General features: G+C 39.7%; 2 protein-coding genes across 5 annotated transcripts; both read right to left on the bottom strand.

Annotated features, from left to right (window-relative positions):
* Nucleotides 1-28: 28 nt before the first annotated feature.
* On the bottom strand, nucleotides 29-14118 carry LOC110985908 (uncharacterized). 4 transcript variants are annotated; one of them, XM_022247360.2, is made up of 22 exons: nucleotides 12180-14118; nucleotides 10921-11126; nucleotides 7997-8124; nucleotides 7214-7279; nucleotides 6876-6952; nucleotides 6448-6571; nucleotides 6244-6312; nucleotides 5968-6130; nucleotides 5605-5687; nucleotides 5171-5254; nucleotides 4963-5015; nucleotides 4698-4775; nucleotides 4501-4561; nucleotides 4235-4352; nucleotides 3926-3993; nucleotides 3729-3818; nucleotides 3462-3552; nucleotides 3163-3221; nucleotides 2629-2883; nucleotides 2358-2411; nucleotides 2134-2223; nucleotides 29-1701 (listed from the first exon to the last, which is right to left on the bottom strand). In XM_022247360.2, exons 2-22 carry the CDS (start codon nucleotides 11093-11095, stop codon nucleotides 1540-1542), a joined length of 2148 nt encoding a protein of 715 aa, XP_022103052.2. In that variant the 5' UTR covers nucleotides 11096-11126; nucleotides 12180-14118; the 3' UTR covers nucleotides 29-1539. The 4 variants fall into 4 exon arrangements, with proteins under 4 accessions (XP_022103052.2, XP_022103053.2, XP_022103050.2 ...); XM_022247361.2 differs by having other exon boundaries at nucleotides 12976-14118; XM_022247358.2 differs by having other exon boundaries at nucleotides 10921-14118.
* A 135-nt stretch (nucleotides 14119-14253) lies between these two features.
* LOC110985913 (large ribosomal subunit protein eL31-like) lies at nucleotides 14254-21500 on the bottom strand (the record flags this gene model as incomplete). Its single annotated transcript, XM_087132621.1, has 5 exons — nucleotides 14254-14513; nucleotides 18198-18310; nucleotides 19101-19226; nucleotides 19697-19828; nucleotides 21427-21500. Coding segments are annotated over 5 exons (480 nt in total), but the record flags the coding sequence as incomplete, so codon positions are not given.
* Between the last annotated feature and the right edge of the window lie 597 nt (nucleotides 21501-22097).

The following is a 22097-nucleotide window of genomic DNA, read 5'->3' as shown; positions in this document are numbered from 1 at the left end:
CGAAACGAGACAGACGCGACTGGCAACATTTCATTTTCATTGAAGGCTTTCAAACAGAGCAAGTTCTTATTTCTTACTACCAGTTGAAACGTGTCATACTGCTGGCTGTTACAAACTCGCCCTCCAGTCATTGTCAAAGTAGAACCTATAGGAATTACACTTAACTCATGTCAGTTTTCTCCATAACAACTGCTAACATCACCATTTACCGTCAAACGTACACGTCTACACCACATTGGAAATCATTCCATTGACGCAGTGGAATACTTACTGACCACCGAATCGTGTTTCCATGCCGATATGTATGTAGTTAACACTTCTATACAAATCAACACAGGTCGTCAGTACAAAACCAGGCGATAAGGCGACTTGTTTACTGGGTAAATCTCCCGGACATTGAAATCAACTACAACTACAAACATCATTTATCACTGGTTGCCTTGGTGCTAGTTAGGTAGTTTTTTTAAAAGGCTGAACTTCAAGTGGTGCTTGTAAGTTGTGTTGTAATAGGCTTAGTGGCCTGGACTATGCCTCGGTTACAATGCAGTCTTACCATGGACTTGATCTCCAAATCAACAGGTATGCGTGTTTGAACACAATCATATGCAATTGACTCCCACTAAGTTATTATTCCATAAAAACTCAGTAACGATCGCTATTTTATTTGAATTAGTTGGTCAGTCTCAGATGATTTGAAAGAATGATTGTCCAAATCGTCTCCTTATAAGAATTAACTCAAAACAACCACTTTTCAACAATCAGTGGTTGTTTTCTCGTGAAAGTTTCAATAAGCTTATACGTAAACTGAACAATAACTTAAACAACGACCGATGCGATCAAATAATTATGATGCATTCCGTTTCCATAACAACACCACTGCAACTCTTGGTTTTGAAACTCAAAGTCCTGACATATAGCAACAAATCGGATAAATAAAAACCTTAATAATTACTTTGTGAAAAATTTCTTATTATAAAATCGTCGTTTTGATTTCATTTCAATTTATGAGTCCAGTTTTTCATGCGTCTACAAATATGTGTTTCTTCAACTAATTCACAGAGGCACAGTCATACAAATTAACAAATAAAGATCGACCAATCAAGAGTGACGTTTCATGTAGCCGAGTTTTGATGCCTCGAAAGAGGATCCAGATATCCAGAATGGTTTCCAGCATTTGACTTTAAAATTCAAAAAAGCAATCTCTTTTATAACGGTTGGGTTTCAGCTTAATCAAGACACTAACCAAGGTAAATGTTGTATTATCAAAACTTATCCAATTTACAAATCACTTTAAGTAAGATTTGAAGCTTTGCATGGTGGATGAAACATGAGAAATGGGTTTGCGGGTACACCATGGAATCAATCTCTTTTGGACGAGGTGTGGCTCTTAAAAGAACCGGTGAGTATAAACTCAACAAATCACTTTGGCAATTATGAATTTTCATTAAATTGTTCTGTAAAGTGATTTTAGCTCTCATGCAATAATAAAGTAAGTATTATGGGGTATGTTTATAGCCAAATTTGAGGAGGTCTTGATAATCATATGGAGAAACTGAGTGGTTTCAGGTTTCGTTTCCATTTTGTGTTTGTCTGGTATTTATGTTGTGCCAAGCGTTCCATTAACGTAGACTTGTATCTCAACCATGTTTCTTGCCGCTCTAAATTCTCGCTTGCATCTTCCTCCGACATAAACTCACGGACCTGCAAATTGGATAAAAACAGTCTCCCTTTATTTTCCTTATAACTCCATGGCGTTCAATGGTCGAAACAACCCTCAAACTATGAAGGGATTCCATACACAAGCACCAGCGAGCGCTGCCATATATCTTCAACCGATCCAATAGTTTTAATCTAATTATATATAACGGTTTGCCCGTACCCAACGTATATTAATAAGCACTGTATGCTCAGTGCTTGTCCGAGAGCTTGCGAAAAAAAACCTCACAAGCTTTTTTAAAGTTTTAATCTAACCAGGGCCTTCTTGTAATCCTAAATACGGGACTATCCCTTGGTTTGTACCTCTTTCCGTTATCTTAATCTCACTACCATGGTCATTATGTATTTTCTTGATCTGCATCTGTCTTGGCTGTTGTCTATGTTTCATTGAATGACTCTTTCCATTCTGTCACCTACCAATGTGTCGAGTTTGAGCAGTGTTACAACACCGGCATGAGTTCGAAAGAATCTTTTGTTAATCTTAATAATTTCCGCTCCTTCGCTGACCTGAAAAAGAAAAACCGAAAAAGGTGTGACACAAAGGTAACCGGTCAAGTGAGAAAATACCAGCGATTCAAGTTACTTGATTTTTGCAATAAATGTGACTAAAGCAGTGCCACCCAAAATAATGTGACTCTTACCACACTGACTCCAGAGGGCTCACTGCTTGCTGTAAATGCCACATCATTCAATCCCTGCAATGCAAATAGTGATACAAACCAAGATATCGAATTGGGGCTAGCATTGCACAACTTCTGCATAACAGTCCTGCCTATGGCATCGACAGATGGCGCTCTTGAAGAAAATCGGTTAAGTTTTTGAAAACACGGCCGCAGACGTATTTTTTAATGTAACCAACTAAATTACCAAGAATTACATCTCTTTATGAGTCTTTCATAACATTTTACTTACAAATACATCTCCAGACACAAGGCCATCAAGTTGGATATACGCTCTTCTTTGGGCAGAGGGAGTGGTTGCATGAATCGCAACAGGTTGATGAGTGAATTTTCGCTTCGGTCGATCAAAAGGACTCAGGAAACAGCCGCTGGAGTTGTCTATGGGCGGATCCATAACAGAGGATAATGGGGGTAGAAGGGCGGGACTACCGTGAAAGGAATGAATGGAGCGATGGGGGCTTTGGAAGCGCCGTCGGGCTGCATAGTCCTTCAAAGAGTGTGAGAAAAAGGAAAAAGATTCCATTCTATATGTGATTTAGATGGCATCGAGGAGGTGGTAGGGAGGCGTGTCATGTACAATGGATAATTCGGTTTGTCAGATTTGAAGTATCCAATTCAGATTCATGTTTCATTCATGGTGGTATTACATGAAAACTTAAAGACTTTTTTAGTCAGATTTGGAAACCAAATATCAGTTGAAATTGATTTCGTGTTTTGATGCTACCAAGTAAAGGCATTTCAATTCAATGGTAGCCCTTCGGTTTACCTTCACCAAGAGTGAGTCTTGGAAATTAAATCCCATGTCTCCTGGAGTCCGAGGAAACTCTGGAAGAACAGAAAGGAAAACGACCTCCTTTTTAAACAAATTAGGAATATTAATCTTAACGGATATAAAGATATGAACGGGGAAATGGTAAACTTCACCAAAGGGAGGAGTTTGAAATACTATTGTGTACAGCACAGGTTTTTAAAAGGCAATGGCTTCCATATCTCTCAAATATTTATGAAAGAGATTTATTTGATAAGATAAAGGAATCTTCCTTAATCAGCATTAGTCCAACTTACTGTCGGCGGCAGAGGCACCAATCTCTGGTGGAGTGGCTTGGGAAGATCTTAGACGCAAATGTGACGTCAAACGACTGCGTAACCCTCGCGTCTGCGTAAAACAAAATCAATTACAATCATTATCGCAACTTAAGACTAGGATTAATGGTTACCATGAATAGATATCACTGTCAATTTCTTGAGTCGGAAAAAAATTGAATCATTGTAATAGCCGTGAATCCGAGGGACTGAATTACACATTAAATAAAATGAAGTTTAAAATCATACAGGTGGCGTGTCCTTGGTGCTGATGCCCAGGGTACCAACGTACGGGCTACCAACCATGTTAGCCTCCTCCACTAATTGGATCTTACTCATCTGAAACAAAAAAAATGATTCAATAAATAGTTGCGACACAAGCGGTAAGTTCAACATGACAGTACCCGCTCAACAATGCTGACATCTAATCGGATAATAAAGCTTACCTCCAAGTCATGATCGAAGTTGTGTTGTCCTTCTTCAACAAGTTTCTTCAGTCCAGCTCCAATCATAGCTTGGAATCAATTCATTAATAACATGTTTCAACTCGTATGCCATTTTGATGACAATTAATGAAGTTCGTTCATAAAGTTCGGAATGCGTGACAAATGATAGCAATAATCATTCTATTCTGGTCCAAGTTCCAACCTCATTAAGGTAATAATGTCGGTTTTGTTTTTATAGATGTTCCGACAAGTATGACATGCAAATTTGACTTTGATATGTTGGATTTTTGGTGCGTAGTTCAGGCTTACCATCCGCATGCGACGGCTGTTTCACGCATCCAAGCTTGTCCAAGCCTTTCTTCTTGCTGAACTTTTTGTCGCTTTTAACATCAGCAACAAACTGTCGTCGTATACATTTGCACGTTCCCTTCACACACACAAAAAAATCACAATTTTAAGCACTGTGCTTTGAAAGCATCAATACAAAGGCTACCGTATAAAAATCCCCAAGAAAATGATCTTTAATTTTTTAACGGCCCTAAAATGACATTACAATATGCCAACATTATTCTCACCGATTTAATGACAAATATCCACCTTGTGCTGTTAGAGTCTCTAGCTACAAGTCGTTCCGGGCTGCAACAAATAAAAATAACCACACTATTAGAAGACACGTATCCTTTCAATTCAATTTTGACAACCTTTTTTGGGTGAAGTTTACAGTGACCTTTGTGTATATCTTATGTCGATGTAATTAAGGTCGATATCTTACCTATAGAACTTGCATTCAATTGCCTCATGATGCTGGCTGAAAAGATGGCAAGGGAATTCCGAGAATAAATACTGTGATCTGTTGAAATAAAATAAACATATCCAGCTTTCTGCACACTGATTGAAAGACATTGTGTCTCAGATAGTAGGGACTAGAAAATTTCATTTCGTGAGAAACAGATTTCTGTGAAAAATGTTTCATTTATTTTCATGTATTTCGTATGTTAATCTTCCAGTTTATTTTTGTCAGTCACTGTCTTTCTTACCTGAGAAATTCAATCGGTGGGCCGGCGTGAGTGTTTTGGAGGTTAAAAAAATCCTGAAAAAGAAAGACACAATGACAGGTTAACTATGTAAAAAAAAATCATCAAGTTTATTAATTACCGAATGAAATGTTCAATATGATAATTAAAGACTCGCAGCATTCCATGAGGTCATACATGCAGCAGGTTACACCTCCTTTTTCGTCTATACCTCTTTATTCAACAGTAGAACTTCGACCGGTCCCTGGCAAATCAGACTGGATTGTCGATTCCATTGCTTCTCAAGTTCTTCTCTCTACAAGAAAGTACAATGCACATGAAACAGAAGGTTCAGCTGCAAAGGCACAAGGACTATGTGTTTGCTTGAAGATACAAAATGTAGACCTCGGGTGAAATGGTTCCAAACTTTGCCAGAGACTCATCGTGTCATGACACTACTTTTTAAATAACGGGGACGAGCTTATTATTCAGGTGGTCGCTGGCTTATCCTCTTCATGCACAAGTACGCCCTCATCGGTGAAAACAGAGAGGCTGAGTGAATCGACAATTGGAAACCAATGACACCACCGCCCATGGGAGGAGCACTGCTTGGTTACGAATGCTCCCTCTATTGGTCACATCAGAAATTCATGCGTTTATACTTACATCACTGAAGCTTCCCTTCTTGAGGAAACCCAGGGACTTCGTCATGGTTCCCGTCTGTAATTCATACTCTCGAACGAGGTTTACTGGCGAAAAAATGGAAAAGATATTCTGGATTTGCCCGTGTTGCAAGTTTATCAGACCAAGGTTATTTATTTTTTCTTCGACGTCAATTTTCGGAAAAAATGAGCACCTGTAAAATAAATCCAATAAAAAAAGTAAACTTGAACAATAAAAACTCAATTAAGTGGCGAGTGTTTGAATAACCCAACGATGAAAAGCATTGAATCTTTCTGTTCGGACCTTTCATATACGAGATGGTTGTTTAAATTGACATAAATTCGATTTTTGAAATGTTAATATTACCTTTGCCTGATACAACATAATAAAACCGATCCGGTGGTCTGCCTTGGCAAGCAATGATTCTACCGTCATCGTATCGTTCATAGGACAGACATCGTGCCAACTCAGTCTCACAATCACTCGAGAAGATGGTAAAGGCTTTATGGGCATGAATCATGTACAGAATCTGCAGATGATCAACAACAACATTTTCTTAAAAGGCGAATACAAAACTAACATTCAACTATAACGTATTTGAAAAGATATAATTATAACATTATGAATGCAAGTTAAACTTACGTGTTTCAATTGTTCGGCGGTGCGGTACTGCGGCTGCGTTGTAAGATTCATCTGGAGATCCCAGCCAATCTGAAGGCCAGAAAATGACACGTCACAACTGAATAATGCATACAATTAGCGCATAACGTGCATGAAAAGTAATACATTTTTATTCAAATTTACGGCACCTTTTCTATCTGGTCCCTGCTTTGTTTTGCAACTTACACTTGTTTTCATTGTTGCCACCGAGTTCAATTTTTTGAGTTCAGCTTCTTTACTAGTCTTGAGTGCAGCATTCACTTCGGGATTTGACTCGGGATTGTCAGAAGAACTTTCTAGCGGCAGGTACCTGTCACAAAAGTTCCGCAGACAATAAAATAAGTTAAGGTATGTGATTACACTCAGTCACTGTATATATAGGACGAAGCATAATCATCACAAATATAAGTTGCAGGTCAAATGAACAAAAAAATGAATACATTACAGGCGTCACTGATCACCTGATTTTCAGCAACAAGATACAGTGTAGAGCAAATAGTAACAGACAGATACACATCAGCCGAACAATCTGACTGGCATCTCAACAGATACAGTCAACCAAACCCAGCTACGAAGAGAGGTGAGAATAAGTTGAATTTCTAAGTGTTTCTTACTTTTTGCCAGCTCGACATCGACGTGATATTATTCGAACCATCGTTGATGCATACCGGAACTTGTAAACTGCATTAACCTGTTAACAAGACGAAAACATCGAAATCCCACAAGTTTGGAAGGCCTGGATTTTCATGTCATTATTTTTCTCTCTTATTAACAGGATGTCATTTCAAAACTTCAATTGCTTTATACACTGACCAGATGATCCGATATCAGTCTTGTCCGTAACCCCTCCACCGTAACAAGCATCCGCCCAACATTTCTTTGGTGCATCTCCCTAAGTCAAGGTTGTTTAGCCTCAATCCCCCCTCCAATCTTGAGGTGACTGTCCGCTTACCTTCAAGCTCCCCTTGTCTTTCAGTCGGAGCCTCCTGTAAGTCTTCGGTGTGATTGCACTAAGCCGCTAATGCAACAAACATTGACAAAAACGTGATTATTTGCTCAACCCGAGTCCCGGACTTCAGGTAATGAAGTGCACGGCAATGCGATTATTCTGCCGTGAATCTACTGCATATTAACGCTATCGCTGTGCGCTCTATCAGCACTCTGTTTTCAGCGTTTTGGGAAACTGGGACCGTCTCATCTCGATATCTGCATTTTTCAATCAATTTCATGAATATTAAAAGTTTGCCACGAGCTATTTTAAGGCCAGGAATAAGCTGGATCTTTGATTCTGGAAATTAACATTTCCAAGCAATTCGTGAAGAGAGTGAAAACAAAGGCAGATTTCTGTGCAGAAGACCTCGGCGTGACGATCGTGAAACCCCCAATAATTCAATGCTGTGTTCTTCGACAGCCGGGGCCTTCCGCAAAATGGTTTACCGGAGTTTAAACAATGACAAAGAGCAAAGCAGACTTGCGGATTGACACCAACAAAAGAAATAGCTGTCAAAATTACTTCTTTTTGTGTTAGACAGCTTTCAAATTAGTGGTTTACAATTTCGACCTGAAAGAGAAACATTCATAGCTCGAAAGCAAAACTGCCACAGATTTTAAACGTTACTTTGTTTCATTCCCCAAGCATCAACGACGATTTAAAAGTGATTACTTTTACTGAAAAGTTTAACCAGTCTTAAATACCTCCCACATCATTTCCCCACTTTCAGATACAGTGTATTACCTTCACATGTTCACGTAGTGGTGTGGCCATTCTGTCCATTGAATTCTCGACGACTCTTGGGCGTCGACTGGTCATCATTCCTCCAATCTCTTCCAGACGCCTTTTGATTGTCTCAATCGCATCTTCCTCTGGAAAAAAATCATTCAATTTCTTATACAATCAATCATGATTTTATTTCAGGAGTCCCTAGCTATCCAACTGACTGACCAGCACAGCTTCGTGTAACTAAATTCAGGTAGAAATCATACACCACAGTCGATATGATTCGTGTTACGCAGTTGAATTCTAAACCATCATTAAGTCTACTTGTCGGCTTTATTGCTGAGTTCGTCCCAAAGTTTAATTACAAAAGCTACAGCAGTTCTTCCTGCATATGTTTTCTCTCCATCTGACAGAGACTGATCTATAACCGTAATGAATACTCAAAGGTCTTCAAAAATAATCGGGCGCCATGAAACTCCAAAGCACGCACCAGAACGTCAGTTCTGCGAGATCGTAAAGGCTGCACAATGCATCAACACCACCTAGCCTCCTTACTGTGTAATGGAACGAGGATGCCATATTCTAAAATAAACTTTGATAATTGAAATGTTTGCAGATATTTAACTCAGCCATCCCTTCGGGCTACTTTAACACATTTTCTTAGAAAGTTGTCAGAGTAAGCTGCACAAATTGAATGGTCTATGAGAAACACAGTTGTTGTTACCATGTGGTACAGAGTGTTTGGTAGCTGTGGAGACAGTTAGGTCTTTGTCCGCAACAAAGTCTTCTCATTTGGCACCGCCACCTAACCCATTTTCTTTATTTCAATGTCGAGTGAATTTTAAAAGGAGCCCAGAGGCTTAAAACCAGTGCAACATTGCACGGCATCGTGGTATCCCCAAGGTTGTAATAGGAAAGTAGTCTACATTTTATTTTGTCTAGCTTGGATGTGGCAGCCCATAGCTAGTCATTGGACAGCTACACAAACAAGTTGGTTATAGCAAATGCATATTGTCGTCACCACGGGTTGGTACTCGGCTGGTTTTCCTGTTATAGCGGCTTTTATGATCTTTAAGTCAATACTGCAACTCCATTTACCACCCGACGGAGAGGAGAATCCAGGCAACGATTGAGAAGGACTGGTTATCCCATCACTAAGGTTACACTCAGCTTCTATGTGAAGTTTCAAATTATCCTAACGTCTCAATTATTTTGTAGCCAATAGTACGACTTGGTCAATCATTTTTTGAGACATCAATAACAGCGCATATCATTAACGTTATCGCAGCTGAACTTGCTCAGACTAAACGTGTCAACTTCCATGCTCCCCTCCCATCACACCGTCTCAGAGGTTTAGCAATCATTTCCAAATTAGGAGTCTGGTGTTGTTATGAAATCATTTTTTTGCTTAAAAATACTTTTTCCTACGGATATGGAAGTTATAAATCTGAATAAAATTACTTACAACTGGAAAAATACATACTTCTCCATGATATGCCGAAACGACGGTATACTTCATCTAATTGCGTTCAATCACATCTTCCAACAAAAAATAACACACACTACTATCTCAAACTCTAAAATAAAATAAAACCAAGATTATCCTACTCATAATTTGCATTCACAGACCTCGATGCAAGGCTAACACCTACGCACTCCATTTCCGAAATGCATGCACAATTTAAAATTTTATTCATTCCACAACCTACCTTCCGATTCGGAGACACCACCATTACCAATATCATACATGGTAACTAGTTCTGTTCTCTCCCAATCAGTCGTGAATTCAGTGAAATTAAATGCTAAATCTACTAGCCAAGGAGGCAGTACCAACAAACACTCGGTGGTGTATAACCATACCGCAGAGTCAGTAGTCATTGATTTAACTGCCAACAACCTGACTTCATACACGTTGCCATGTGCATGCACTGTGACAACGGTAAACTCAGGTCAACTTGTGACAAAGGCAGATGTTTTTTACAAAGACCACACGGGCAATCATTGAATATAATACATACTAGGATATGATTTACCCCGAGGCCATCCGTTATTCTCCACTATGGCTGGGTTAACGATTTCAGATCATTTATCGCGCCACGTAAACACGATTACGGACTTTTTAAAAACATGACAAGCCGGACTGCAAAGAAACAGATTGAAATTGTAAGATTATTGGATGGTTTCTCACATTTCCTAAAGTCATAAGGAACAGTAACGCATTTTTAGATAATCGAAAAATTTCATTACAAGTAGGCCCTGTTCAGCAAATTCGATTTGATCCAGATGTACCAACGGACACTCGGTTCTTTCTGTCTTGCTACGTGATCAACATTTATGACCAAATATGAACACTCGTAACAGGCAAGAAGTTCACTCTTTTGACATGAATCTTCAACGAAACTCGGTTTCCCGTCCACAAATATCAACTACTGAAACAATCTCTGCATCTGGGCTTTACTCGATGTTCCCGTTTCCATAGCAACTCATAAACACACGGTTAACCGCAGATGCCCGACAATCTGTTGATTGGAGGCTCGTATGATTTAATGTCATGCTAATAATTACACGAAGAGTTCATCTTTGACTTCAAGTGCACGGACCAAGGTAAATAAGGGTCGACCACTGCAAAGTCATGGAAAAGGGGAACCCACTATTCGTTGATGATAATGGCCTTTATGAGACACCATATTTGTGATTGACTCTTGCACTTTATATAAAGTACACGGACTCAATCTACTAACTTGGAAGTCAGTCTCCAATTACTGCAAATTAATTAGGAACCTTTGAAAGGATTTCAAGCGGAATTGTGGTTGTCATGGCAACATTTGATGCATGTTTAATTAAAGGCAAATGATTACTGAACGCACGTGGTTTCGACGAAAATTTTCAAACTTTACCAAAGAACGAAGTTCAGCCTTCACGCGACGTATAGCCAATCTCACCTTTGAGCTTTTCATCTCTTCCTCTTTCTTCCCACCATTTCAAGAACTGCGCCTTGTACAGTCCAGAGTCACTCCTCTCAGCATGATGCGCAGACAGCAAGGTCTCATTCTTGATCATTATCTCAGACACCAGGGAAGTGAAATCTCGATCGCTTTGAGATTTGAATGGATCCATTCTTGTCTTGGACGGGTACTCTTCTCGATTCCTTGTCCGCAAAAGTTTGAAACAATGATAATACATCAATTCTTTCCAAATAATGTTTACATGCATTTGACAACAATGAGTAAAAATCTTCCATTTCCAAGTAATATTAAACTCTTTCTAAACTTAACGTGAAAGTATACATATTTCGGTTTGACAGCTGCTTTTTACAATGATAAATGAAACATCCAGCTAGATACAGTCAAACACAAGATAAACATATACGAGATGCATGTTTAAAAGGACACAAAATCCAAACACTCGAATAAGCCATGCTCCACAGGATTGTAATAACTTTACCATCAAGTATTTTACCATAGCATGTATTTAAATGGAGTGAATTTTGAATAAAATCGTCTATTACGCAACACAATATTCAAAAGGAATATTGAAGCATATCTTACACCACCAGGATTACACGAAACTGCGCAGACGAAAGGTGAAAAAACGACCGAAAACAGACGGAAAACAGAAAAGTTAAAACAAAACGCATGCAGCCCGAAGAAAGTCAAAGGATACCAGTACAACAGACCTCGAAGGCCCTGACAAACAGCCAGACTGACCGACAGAACGAGAGAAAGACTGACAGCCCAACAGTAAGGCAGGTGGACAGACATAAGAACAAGCATACAGGAAAGAAATAAATGGACACACAAAACCAACCGTCACAAGAACACAGGAATAAAAAGACAGAAATTATCGACAACATAAACAAGCTAACGACACCTGTAAGAGGAACACTAGTTCTTTATTTAACCATCCAATTACTGAATTGATCAGTTTTAAACCACAACAATCCCTATTCTCAACAGTGTCTCATATTCTGAAAAATCTGTAGAACAGTGGAGTGATGAGCCGGTTCCCCCTTATGCAAACAATAAAATAGGCCTATTTTTGTACAATGTAGATGGGATACATGGATAAATGTGCAGGGTTCGAACCCCCTCATCACCGACGGGTCAAGTATTGAGACAATAATGTGAACAATCGAAGCCGTCCAACCGTCTCTATTTCATGAATTACAAAACTGCGTAAAGTTGGTGAGAGACAAACCTACCAGTGATGAGCCAATCAACATTGTCTGAAGACGTTATTTTGACTTTACAGTCATGTAGCTGCTTCTTCCACTGGGCAAATGAACACACAAGTACACTCATATATGCAGTATCTGCCGCAGTGTACGTTTTAAGTTACTTTCTATGCATTAGCAGAAGCGGTATTCTCGACTTAATTTTCACAGCAGAGCCAAGTTAAATCGTTTTGACGCCAGCGCTACACAAATAAGTATTCGATGACAAAACCTTGGCTACACGTATAGAGGAAATTCACAATGAAGTCTGGATATTGGATATGACCGGTATTTTCGCGCAACAAAAACATCTTGGTCTCACGGTCGTTGTAAAATACCCATTACCATGTCCCGGGTATATGGGCCAACTCGATCACGTCTGCAATTCATAGCAACAATGCTTTTCGCTCATACCACGGGTTAGTTGGTTGTATCAAGTGAAAGAAATGTTAAAAACAACACACGAGCCCAACAAGGTCCAGCGATTCCCTCTGTCAACATCTGCCAATGTGCATGACGCGTCACAGTAAGTGAAGCCGACAATTTATTTCAAAGCACAGGTCGGAGCGCTCCTTTCAAATCCAGCAACTTCATCTTTCTACAGTGCCACTTAATTAATGAATATAATAGCATCCGTGCCTGGGCATGTAAAACCTTCCTGTTGCAAACAGAGCTTAATGGAATGAAGCAGTTGAAATATACCTCATCCATGTTAACAATAAAAGTGACAGAGGTAAAATTTCGTACAGCAGTCTAATTATAAGCTTTTGTCGAAAGAACTTACCAACATTTTGCATGTGGGCATGGAGTCACGGACTCATGGTTGAGCCAGAGTGGTGTTGCGATGATTATTGCGTGATCTTTATGATCGCTACAGCAACCACACAGGTGAACCACTTGACATCTAGACTTCGCCTCGTCTGAATTCCATTAATCACAAATTGATCATAATGGCTGCAGGGACTGTTCATTATGACTGTACGCCATGATAAGTTATCGATTTACTTTAACAATCAGATTGCTGATTGTTGCTAGTTGCGTTATTTTTAATGTGCGTGTTGAGATCATTTCACGCCATATTTTAAGTCAACATGAAATTCAACCCCCTCAGTGCATCGCTTTCAGTCATACGTGAGGGAACATTCGGAAATACGAACAACGTACTTATACATCATGTACCTGCCCAAAGAGAACAAAAATTCAAAAACGACAATTTTTACCTTTGTCACTACAGTTCAAAATCCACGACCGATAATTCTCTCAATGACACAAGTGGATCTTGAACAAGACAGGGGGTAACCCCCTACAGTGTACTTTACTTCCTGGTAATTGTCAGGCATGGCGCTGTTTTTGAAGGGAATGGAAGGGCCGAGGGTTAATTAACAAAGTGTAACCCCCCTCCTAAAAAAAAAAGATCAGATCAGAAACGCTCAAACGAAATTGCACATTTCATCCCGTAAACAAGAGTATGACAAGGATCCTAGTGGATGACTGTAAGATGTTATGCCGTGTCCACAAGGAACGGTGTTACATGACTCTCGTTTTAATCAAGACTACAACTAACTCCGGCAACACTGGATTTCCCTGGTATTTCACAGGAAAATAAATCTCCATACGGGTAAATATGGCAGAAAATAAATACCCAAGTCTCACATGGGGCAGTATTGTCACGAAGCACCCATACTGCCAGCGATTTCACCGGCTACCCGGTCATTTACCGCCGGCTTCTTTTATCAAATTTCAAAAAAAATTTTTTTTTTCACTAAACATGTACATGTAGTAGAAGTTGGTCCAAATCTCTGCACAGAGATTTTGTAAACAGCTTTACAGTTGCACGTACATGACGAAGCTTGTCGATATCGTTCGCTCTCTTGCACTCAGCTTACCAGAAGGAGCTTTGGCTGGGAGGGGTATGGCAATGGGGGGCGGGGCGGGGGCGGGTGGGGGGTTGGGAGTGAACGCAACGACGTGTTTGATTTAAAACGTCAAGGAATTACAATTCAAAAAGGTAAGTCAAGACACCACACATTTCAACAAAGACAAGCAATTATACACTGCAGCATTGATATTACAATAATTCTGTTGCACAGGTGTTATTTATTGTTTATAGCCAATCCAACATGATACAGCATCAGAGTGTGTAAATCCCTTAGAAATATGCAACACGAGATGCAATGATGAGCAGATGCTTTCTCCACAATGAATGGGCCAATCAGTGGAGGTAACCAAGACACAGATGACCTCTTCAACTTTGACCTTATCCCCGAAGACCCTTGTCCATGACCAGTTAGTCTTCACTATCAACATTGACAGTCTGTAGACCTGTGCAAACCAAATGAAAAGGAACATACTAGAATAAGACAACATGTACATGTAGTTTCAAGTAAAAAGGCAGAGTAAACAATGGCTACTAAATTGGGGGGACTTTTGGAAGGCTTACTTTCAAGACAGAAAAATTTACCCAACCAAATTAACCAGAAGTTACTCGTCCTTAATATGCCTCCGGCACAAGGAAATGACAAATAATTTTATCATTTTAATTTTTTTTCAGAGTGGTATGTTTAACTGTTTAATTTTCTTGCTCAAAATTCCACAGGCAAGTGGACAAAATTAATTCCTGCTTAACTGCCCCAAATCAACTGGATTCCTTGCACAACATACATTTTGTGCAAAATCTGCAATTCTTACAGAATATTGCCAAGGAAAACTTGAACCTATAACCCTTGACAAATTTACTGGAAACCTACCAAAATATAGAAACTGTCACCAACACCATGAAGTAACACCCAGGTGGACTTAAGTGTACACGACACGACGCCAACGCTAGCTCACTACCATTTTTTTCAGAAGGTATTACCCATCTTGATCTCACCACTTGGAAGGGTTTTATTCTTTTCTGTAATACCACAAGAACTGGGATTGACTACATTCCTGTCAAAAGTTTTATAAAATGACATCAACCCTCCTATGGTTTAACAGCACAAATATGCACTAATGCTGGCTCTCAGTAACACAAACTCAGATAAGATGAGATTCCAGTGAAGATGAGCATATGTCATCAGTTCCGACCAAAGTGTGTACATTCCTATGAAGAAAAAAATCTTTAACACAAGCTTGGGTGATATGAGGTTTTGGTTAAGACGGGCATTTTTCCGGCCAGGTTGAGTGCAAGTGTATTGTTATCTATTTAGTACAAGCATTTTACAACTTGTCAATCAGCGAACCCATTCAATACAGGTGCTGTTGTACTCGGCGCAGTGATCAGGGTTCTCCCCACGTACAAACTTGCATATCGGGCCCAATATGCAATTATTTCTGCCCAATACACAAAAAACGGGCCGATACCCATTTTTCATCCCCGATACGCACAATATAATTATGACAGTATGGCTCAGAATTATCTTACATAATGCAGATCGCATGTCCGGAAAATCTAGACCAAAAAGCAGTAAATAGTCCTGCATTTTTCCATTAATATGTACATACTATAGGTAGCCTACATAGTACATGCATTGTACACCACGTGTCGGCAGCCACACTGCACACCGTACATGTATATGTACATCAGTATCAAACGTTCCCAGTGGCCGGTGTTGCATGAAATCTGAACTTCGGTCATGGGTGTCGTACTTGCACCCGCGCGCATGTGTGTTTTCTCTGTGCCGTGTGCTCAATCAGCTAGTGGGGCTGCATTTATGAAGGTTAAAATTTTATACTACACCATTCACAGAACTTACAACATTGACCCTACACATTTTTTTCATGGCGGCAGCCGTAGCCCAGTGTAACAGTATTAATGGCATCAACGACAGGGACGATATTTCTTGTTGCCATTTCACCGCGTTTTGTCTCGCACACAATGGGAGAAACTTAATCAAAGATACATTTGCAGCCTCTTTTTTAAGCCAATAACATCAGCAGTCCACGCTGAGGGAAACCCAAAGGCAGACAAAGCAGCCACCTGCAGCACGTGCATGTAAGGCGCCGGCGAAGAAAGGTCTGATCAGCAAAAACCAAAGGTTGAAGCATGTATTAAAATGAAAACTTAATTAACAGGTGTTTATATCGTTGATAAATACTGCCACTATATGTTGCTGCATGTCTGAAACTTTAAATGACCCCTTTTGTGCCTATAATTAGTATTCCAGAAAGGAAAACTGGTCATTTGATAAAATATTGATATCCAAAATTAAAAAAAAAAACTTCTTGAATCTCTTATGTTTTTCCTAAGAAAAAGTACTTGAAAAGCCCAGGAAATGCTCTAAACTGCAGCTGAGAGCATCTTTTTATTTTTTTTTTTTTATTCAGAAATCAATCAACTAAGCAACAATTGTACACAGAGAAAACAAGACACAGTTGATTCATTCTGGGATAACCCAAGAAAGTCAATTACACAGACTTATTTCCATTAGGGTCCCTAAGGTCAAAAATTTTCAGGGCCTTGGGCGGGCCCCAAACCCCACGCCATGGCTTCACAAAATGTTGGTAAACCAGAATGGAAATCCCCCAGTTTTGAAAAATCCTGGGGAGAACCCTGGTGATAATGCTCGCTAATCCACAACTGCAGTTTGGGAGCATTTAAGATCCCCGAGTGTTGGGTATTCTGGGAGGGGGGCTTTCATGCTGCCCAATCCAAACGAACATAATGGACAATGGGCGTTTGCAATTCTTCGGCCACAAGAGGGCCCAAATAAAACTATAAGTCACAAACTCCCCACCAAAACATGAAAAAGAGCAAAGAAAAATGCCCCTACCAGACTTAAAAACTGACATAAAATTCATGTTTCTCTTGTTCTCCAACCCTTTAATGTCTCTTTGGAAGTCAAATTTACAAGTTCTAAATCCAAAACATTAAAAAAAAAATCACCTTCACTTCTCCCTGAAAAACATTTTACCCATACAGCAGCCTGTGCTCTCTACTGTCCAACAAAATTTCACTGGTTTCCTTCGCTTTGTACGTGTATAAATTGGAACTATGTAATCGGTCACCAACTAAAATATAGATGTACTTTTGTGCGCATTCTCTAGTGACATTGACCATGACTGTCGGGGTCTCATTGCTTGGACAATGATACGTGATGATTTTAGTAATTTCCTTTGTCCTCAATTATTATCATACAAGTTTTATTATCAAAATTATGTAGTCATTTACAAGTACATTCTTCTTTCATAAAGAACATCTTTGAACTGTTTTGACAGCAAAATCATTTTTGCTTCAAGAATACTTTCGTATGAATTTGATACATTACTGGTACATGTACTATCAATTATTATGCATACAAGTGGGAAAAAATTGTTCACTTAGGATGAGGTTCTGGATATACGAGATGACTCTCGTATCAACAAAAGTAACTGTATACGGAACCATAAATATGCACAGGTTCAGTGTGTACACAGTTGGGCGCCAGCAAAAAAATGACCCAGGGTCTTTTGTGCAGTCCTCTTCACTGCATTTGGTTTACTGCACAATTATGCACATGAAACAGTGAAGCACAGTTGTTGGGCAGAGCAAAAGTGCAATCTGATATTCCTGTGAGGGACAGTTCGTGCAGTGCACAACACAACACAGCTGTACATATTAGCATGGCTTAGCATCTCACCCAAAGAGTGAATTCAGCATAGGAGGGTTATTAATGTAATTGCATTTCCATACTAGTGTTGTAGCGGTGAAAATGAAAGTGATTTTCCCCAGCGAGTGTCCAATATGTGCGTGCAACTTTAGGTGTTACTTCGTGAAACCAAAATGTCATGTAGCAGTTTTCACAAAGAAATACTGGAGAGGACTTGGGTGTTATTTCATGGTGTCGGCATTGATATCACAATTTTTCTACATTTTAACTTTCAAGGCACTTTTATACTAACACTTTCACACGTTATTTTAAATAATACAGCATGGATATCATCTTCCCTATCCTGCTAAATCCATTGCACCTTTCCTGGAGGATTTCTTCTATGATAAATTCTCTCTGTACACTAAGCTTCTACATGTCTGAATCATGTACATACCCTTGAATGAGGGGACTTCAACATGGGTGACTAGTGTGTACAGCTTGTGTGGGGAATCTTCATCTTCGTTCCTCTTTCTAGCCAGACGTACCCTCACTCTGAATGGTACACTCCTGTCAAAGATTAAAGGTTATGAATTAAAGGTCACATGCCAACACCTCAAGCCTTTGAACACTCATCTTAAGCAGTCGGCCAATACACTTAGCTTGAGTAGAAGGTAAAATGGTCCTGGAAAGCAACCACAAAGAACATAATAGGTTTCTGATCTCTGTCTGATCCAGGAAATTTTTTACATGATCATTTGGGTGGTTTTTTAAAACTCTTCACCCACAGACTTTGGGCCAGTTTGATTCATGCGGATCTGGATTGCGATCAGTGATCCATCATTAGTTCACTGACGCCAAAACCCGCCTAATGGATGGAGCGAACCAACAATGGGATCACTGATCGAGATCCAGATCAGTGTGAAACAATGTGGAAGCTGTTTTTAATCTTATTCCCTGAATCCATTTTATAAAGTGTAAACTGTTAATATGGATGGTAACAGACTATTTACAATTGGTGTGTGTTCCAAGCCTCTCTTTAAGTCTTTTCAAAATCTGGTTGAAAATACTAAGATATGTTCAATTACATAAATTATCAAGTACACAGGTATTAATTTGTCATGAAATTTCATTTTATTTTACCCTCAAGTTACAAAAAAGGAGAGGTAACGTTGCTTTCAATTTTCACTTGAATATGACCCATGAATAAAGACAATACATTCGTTCAAGGCATACTTTTTAATTCGGCTGTTTCAGTAATGAAGTTGTGTTGCCTTGCGCGAGTGAAAAGAAATCATCTATATCTGTGACCAGTGAGAACCAAATAAAGATAGAATAAATCAACTCGGTGGTTACTTACCTGACTCCTCTTGACCAGATGTGTTTGTTGAGTCTTGTGTCTACACGAACATCTTCAGTGCCCATCATTTTCATGGCAAACTTCCGGATCTCTTTGATGGCACGGGGAGCACGTTTTTTGAAAGACCTGCATCAGTCAATAAGAAATGACAAAGATATGAGTCCTGTTGTACAATAGTCGGGTTTATACAGAACCAAGCAAGACTCAGACTGGGGTTCAATTTCTTCTCATTATGGGGGAAGAAAATGATGCCATTACGCTGTTTATCACTGGTCAGTGAGAAGCAATGGAAGAAACAAGGATACACACTGGCCATGAACACCGTCTACAACTGAAATTAGAAAAAACATCTCATGGTTCTGAAAGCTAACTCCCCACAGCTGGACTACACTCTAGTTGACGATAATGTGTAATCCCTTGAAGATTGGTTGTATCACTGCATACAGGGACCTCAGAGTACAACATATGAGGTTTCATGTGCAAACAAAGTAGCAATTATTATTGCAGGTGCATCAATGAGCAGATGCAAGGAATATCAAGTTCACTACTAACACATCAAGTATGTTGTAGAAAAAGATATTAAAGTTTCAACTCACACTCCATGGATGCGCTTATGGAGATGGACAGTGTACTCTCTTGTCACCACCTCATTCAAGGCAGAACGAGCCTTCTTCTTGTCAGTTTTTCTTCGCCATCTGTCAAAAAAGCAAATGACGGGATTGCAGCTTCTGGTGCATGAAGAAAATGATTGGGTACATGTAAGAGAAGCCCTGCATGGAACAGTGGAGTTTCCAAGGACTGTTTTCAATATAGCCTGTAAGACAGTCCAGTCCTAGCACTAGACTGGCCTTAGTCAGGAAGTTGCTGCTAGGGATCAACCGATGATTGGATCGAACATTGGATTGGGCCGATGTTGGGCAACTCGACAAAACATCTGAACGGCAAATTTGACCTTCCTTGCTGATATGAGTGCCGATTGTTTAATTGAAGAAAGGAACAAAATTCTGCACTCAGTTTTTGGCAAACAAAAATTCTCATAATGTGAAAATGCATTAATGGATAGAAGCCTATGGAATGTACTTAGACTCTACTACAGGTCATGCTAATTTAGCGTCAAAAAGCGTCAATAAGCGTCAGACAGTGTTTGGCATTGGTCAATGATCGGGAGTTGCAATAAACGAATGGGTGATGTGAGGACGACCAAACATGCCAAATTGAAACCAAAATTATCACAGACTTCTAGAAACTGAAAATCGCCCATATAAAAACATCAACAATGGTAAGATGGGGTGAATGTGCCATACACGATACACGTGCAGTGGGATTCACAGAAGGCACTTTTCGCGGAGTCTCCACTTTTTGGGTGGATCATTGTGGATGTGGACAAAGATCAATGCCTGTCCGCATCCACATACGGCCTCAACAGATATTGTTTCATGTTGCGACAGCACACTCACGTGCACTGGCACCTAACAGCTGTTGCTGGTCGTTCCTGCCATTCAGGCTTAAATAATGAGCTCTGTGATTGGTCAGTGACAAGTGTGACCCCCGCGCCACAGCCAACTGCCATTTCAACCAGGCTAAGAATCACACACACACATACGGAATGCAACTTTAGCCAATTTCCATGTCTAGTGTATTGGTCGCACCCATAGTTCACCATTTGGTCGCGGCTCGTCTTCGCAAGTACACATGTGAACTGCCTGACTCTCAGAAAAAATACATGCATCTTATTTTTTGAAAATGGCATGGTTTTCTCCCATTTTTTCCTTGGTACTAGTAAGAAAGCATGCAAGTACCCATACATCAACATAGAACTCTTGGGGGAAATACTTGAATAGAGCAGCATTTCTATGGGTACACCAACCAGAATAAAATCCCTGTTCGTGCCCTAGTTAAACGTCATGTACTGATGTGGAGCCTATACCATGCAAAAAAGGCTCGTTTTCTGTTGGGGGAGTGTTGGGGTTCGTGGGAGTGGGGCGGGCGTCAGACCCCACAGTTCTTGGGGTACGTTGAGCGGCAAAATTACGAATACGGAGGTAGTCCAGTGGACCCGGCCCCAAGTCTGGGGCTAGGGCACGACTCAGCATTTCTACAGTCAGAATACTAGTTTGTACTACTGTCAATGACTAGACTGGACGAGTGTCGGCACACGACATGGCTGGTAAAATTTATCATCAGATTTAGCCTTTACCAACTGCATTCTGACGCAAAAACAACAAAAAATGATGGCAAAGACATTTTGAAATTACGAATTAGATTAGATACAATGATGAAAACCTCTAAAATAAGTCGATGTTTGCTGATTTTTTGGCACCATTACCTTCCAAATGGCACGTACCGTAGACTGGCATTAAAAAGAGACCGGAATACAAATCTGCATACAGGAATTGGGGGTTAGTCCTTGAAAAATTATATTCGACGGCTGTTGTGTACATAACATAATTTGACGGCAGTTGTATGTTTCAATCATTAGAAGGTACCGAATGGGCACCGAAAGTAAATTGAACGAAGTATGCTGATTAGTTTTTGTTCATTCAAGATTTTAAACGAGGGCACCCCGAAGGCACTGCTATTGCCTTAGAGGTACAAACATGTACCAGTAAAAGAGTTTAGGATTATGCATAGGCAAAGCGTCCACTCAGTTACGGGGGAAAATTTGAATGTAAAAGAATCTGGTACCAATTTTGTTTTACATGAAGTTTTAAAATTCAGATTCTACATGTATTAGTTTTTTTCAGATTTACCACTTTACAGGCAACCACAGGATTGAAAGATCTGAAAGCAATCAGGACTTTTAAAACCCCCCCAAACCAAAACAAATTCTATAAAATTAAGTTCCAAGTGACCAAACTTAAACCCAAACTATCAAACTTCACAGTCAGTAAAATAAACAGGGGTGAGATTTCTCATCTTTTTAGCTGATTTCAGCATTTTTTTTAATTCTGGATTTCATTTTTTTTTTCTCACTGGTTGTGTACAAAAGTATCAGAG

Source organism: Acanthaster planci, linkage group LG02 (assembly GCF_054643075.1).
Source record: "Acanthaster planci isolate LZ-2023a linkage group LG02, COTS_SCS, whole genome shotgun sequence".
Classification (NCBI taxonomy): domain Eukaryota; kingdom Metazoa; phylum Echinodermata; class Asteroidea; order Valvatida; family Acanthasteridae; genus Acanthaster; species Acanthaster planci.
Note: the sequence above shows the minus strand (reverse complement) of the source record. Positions and strands in the feature narration are given on the sequence as shown.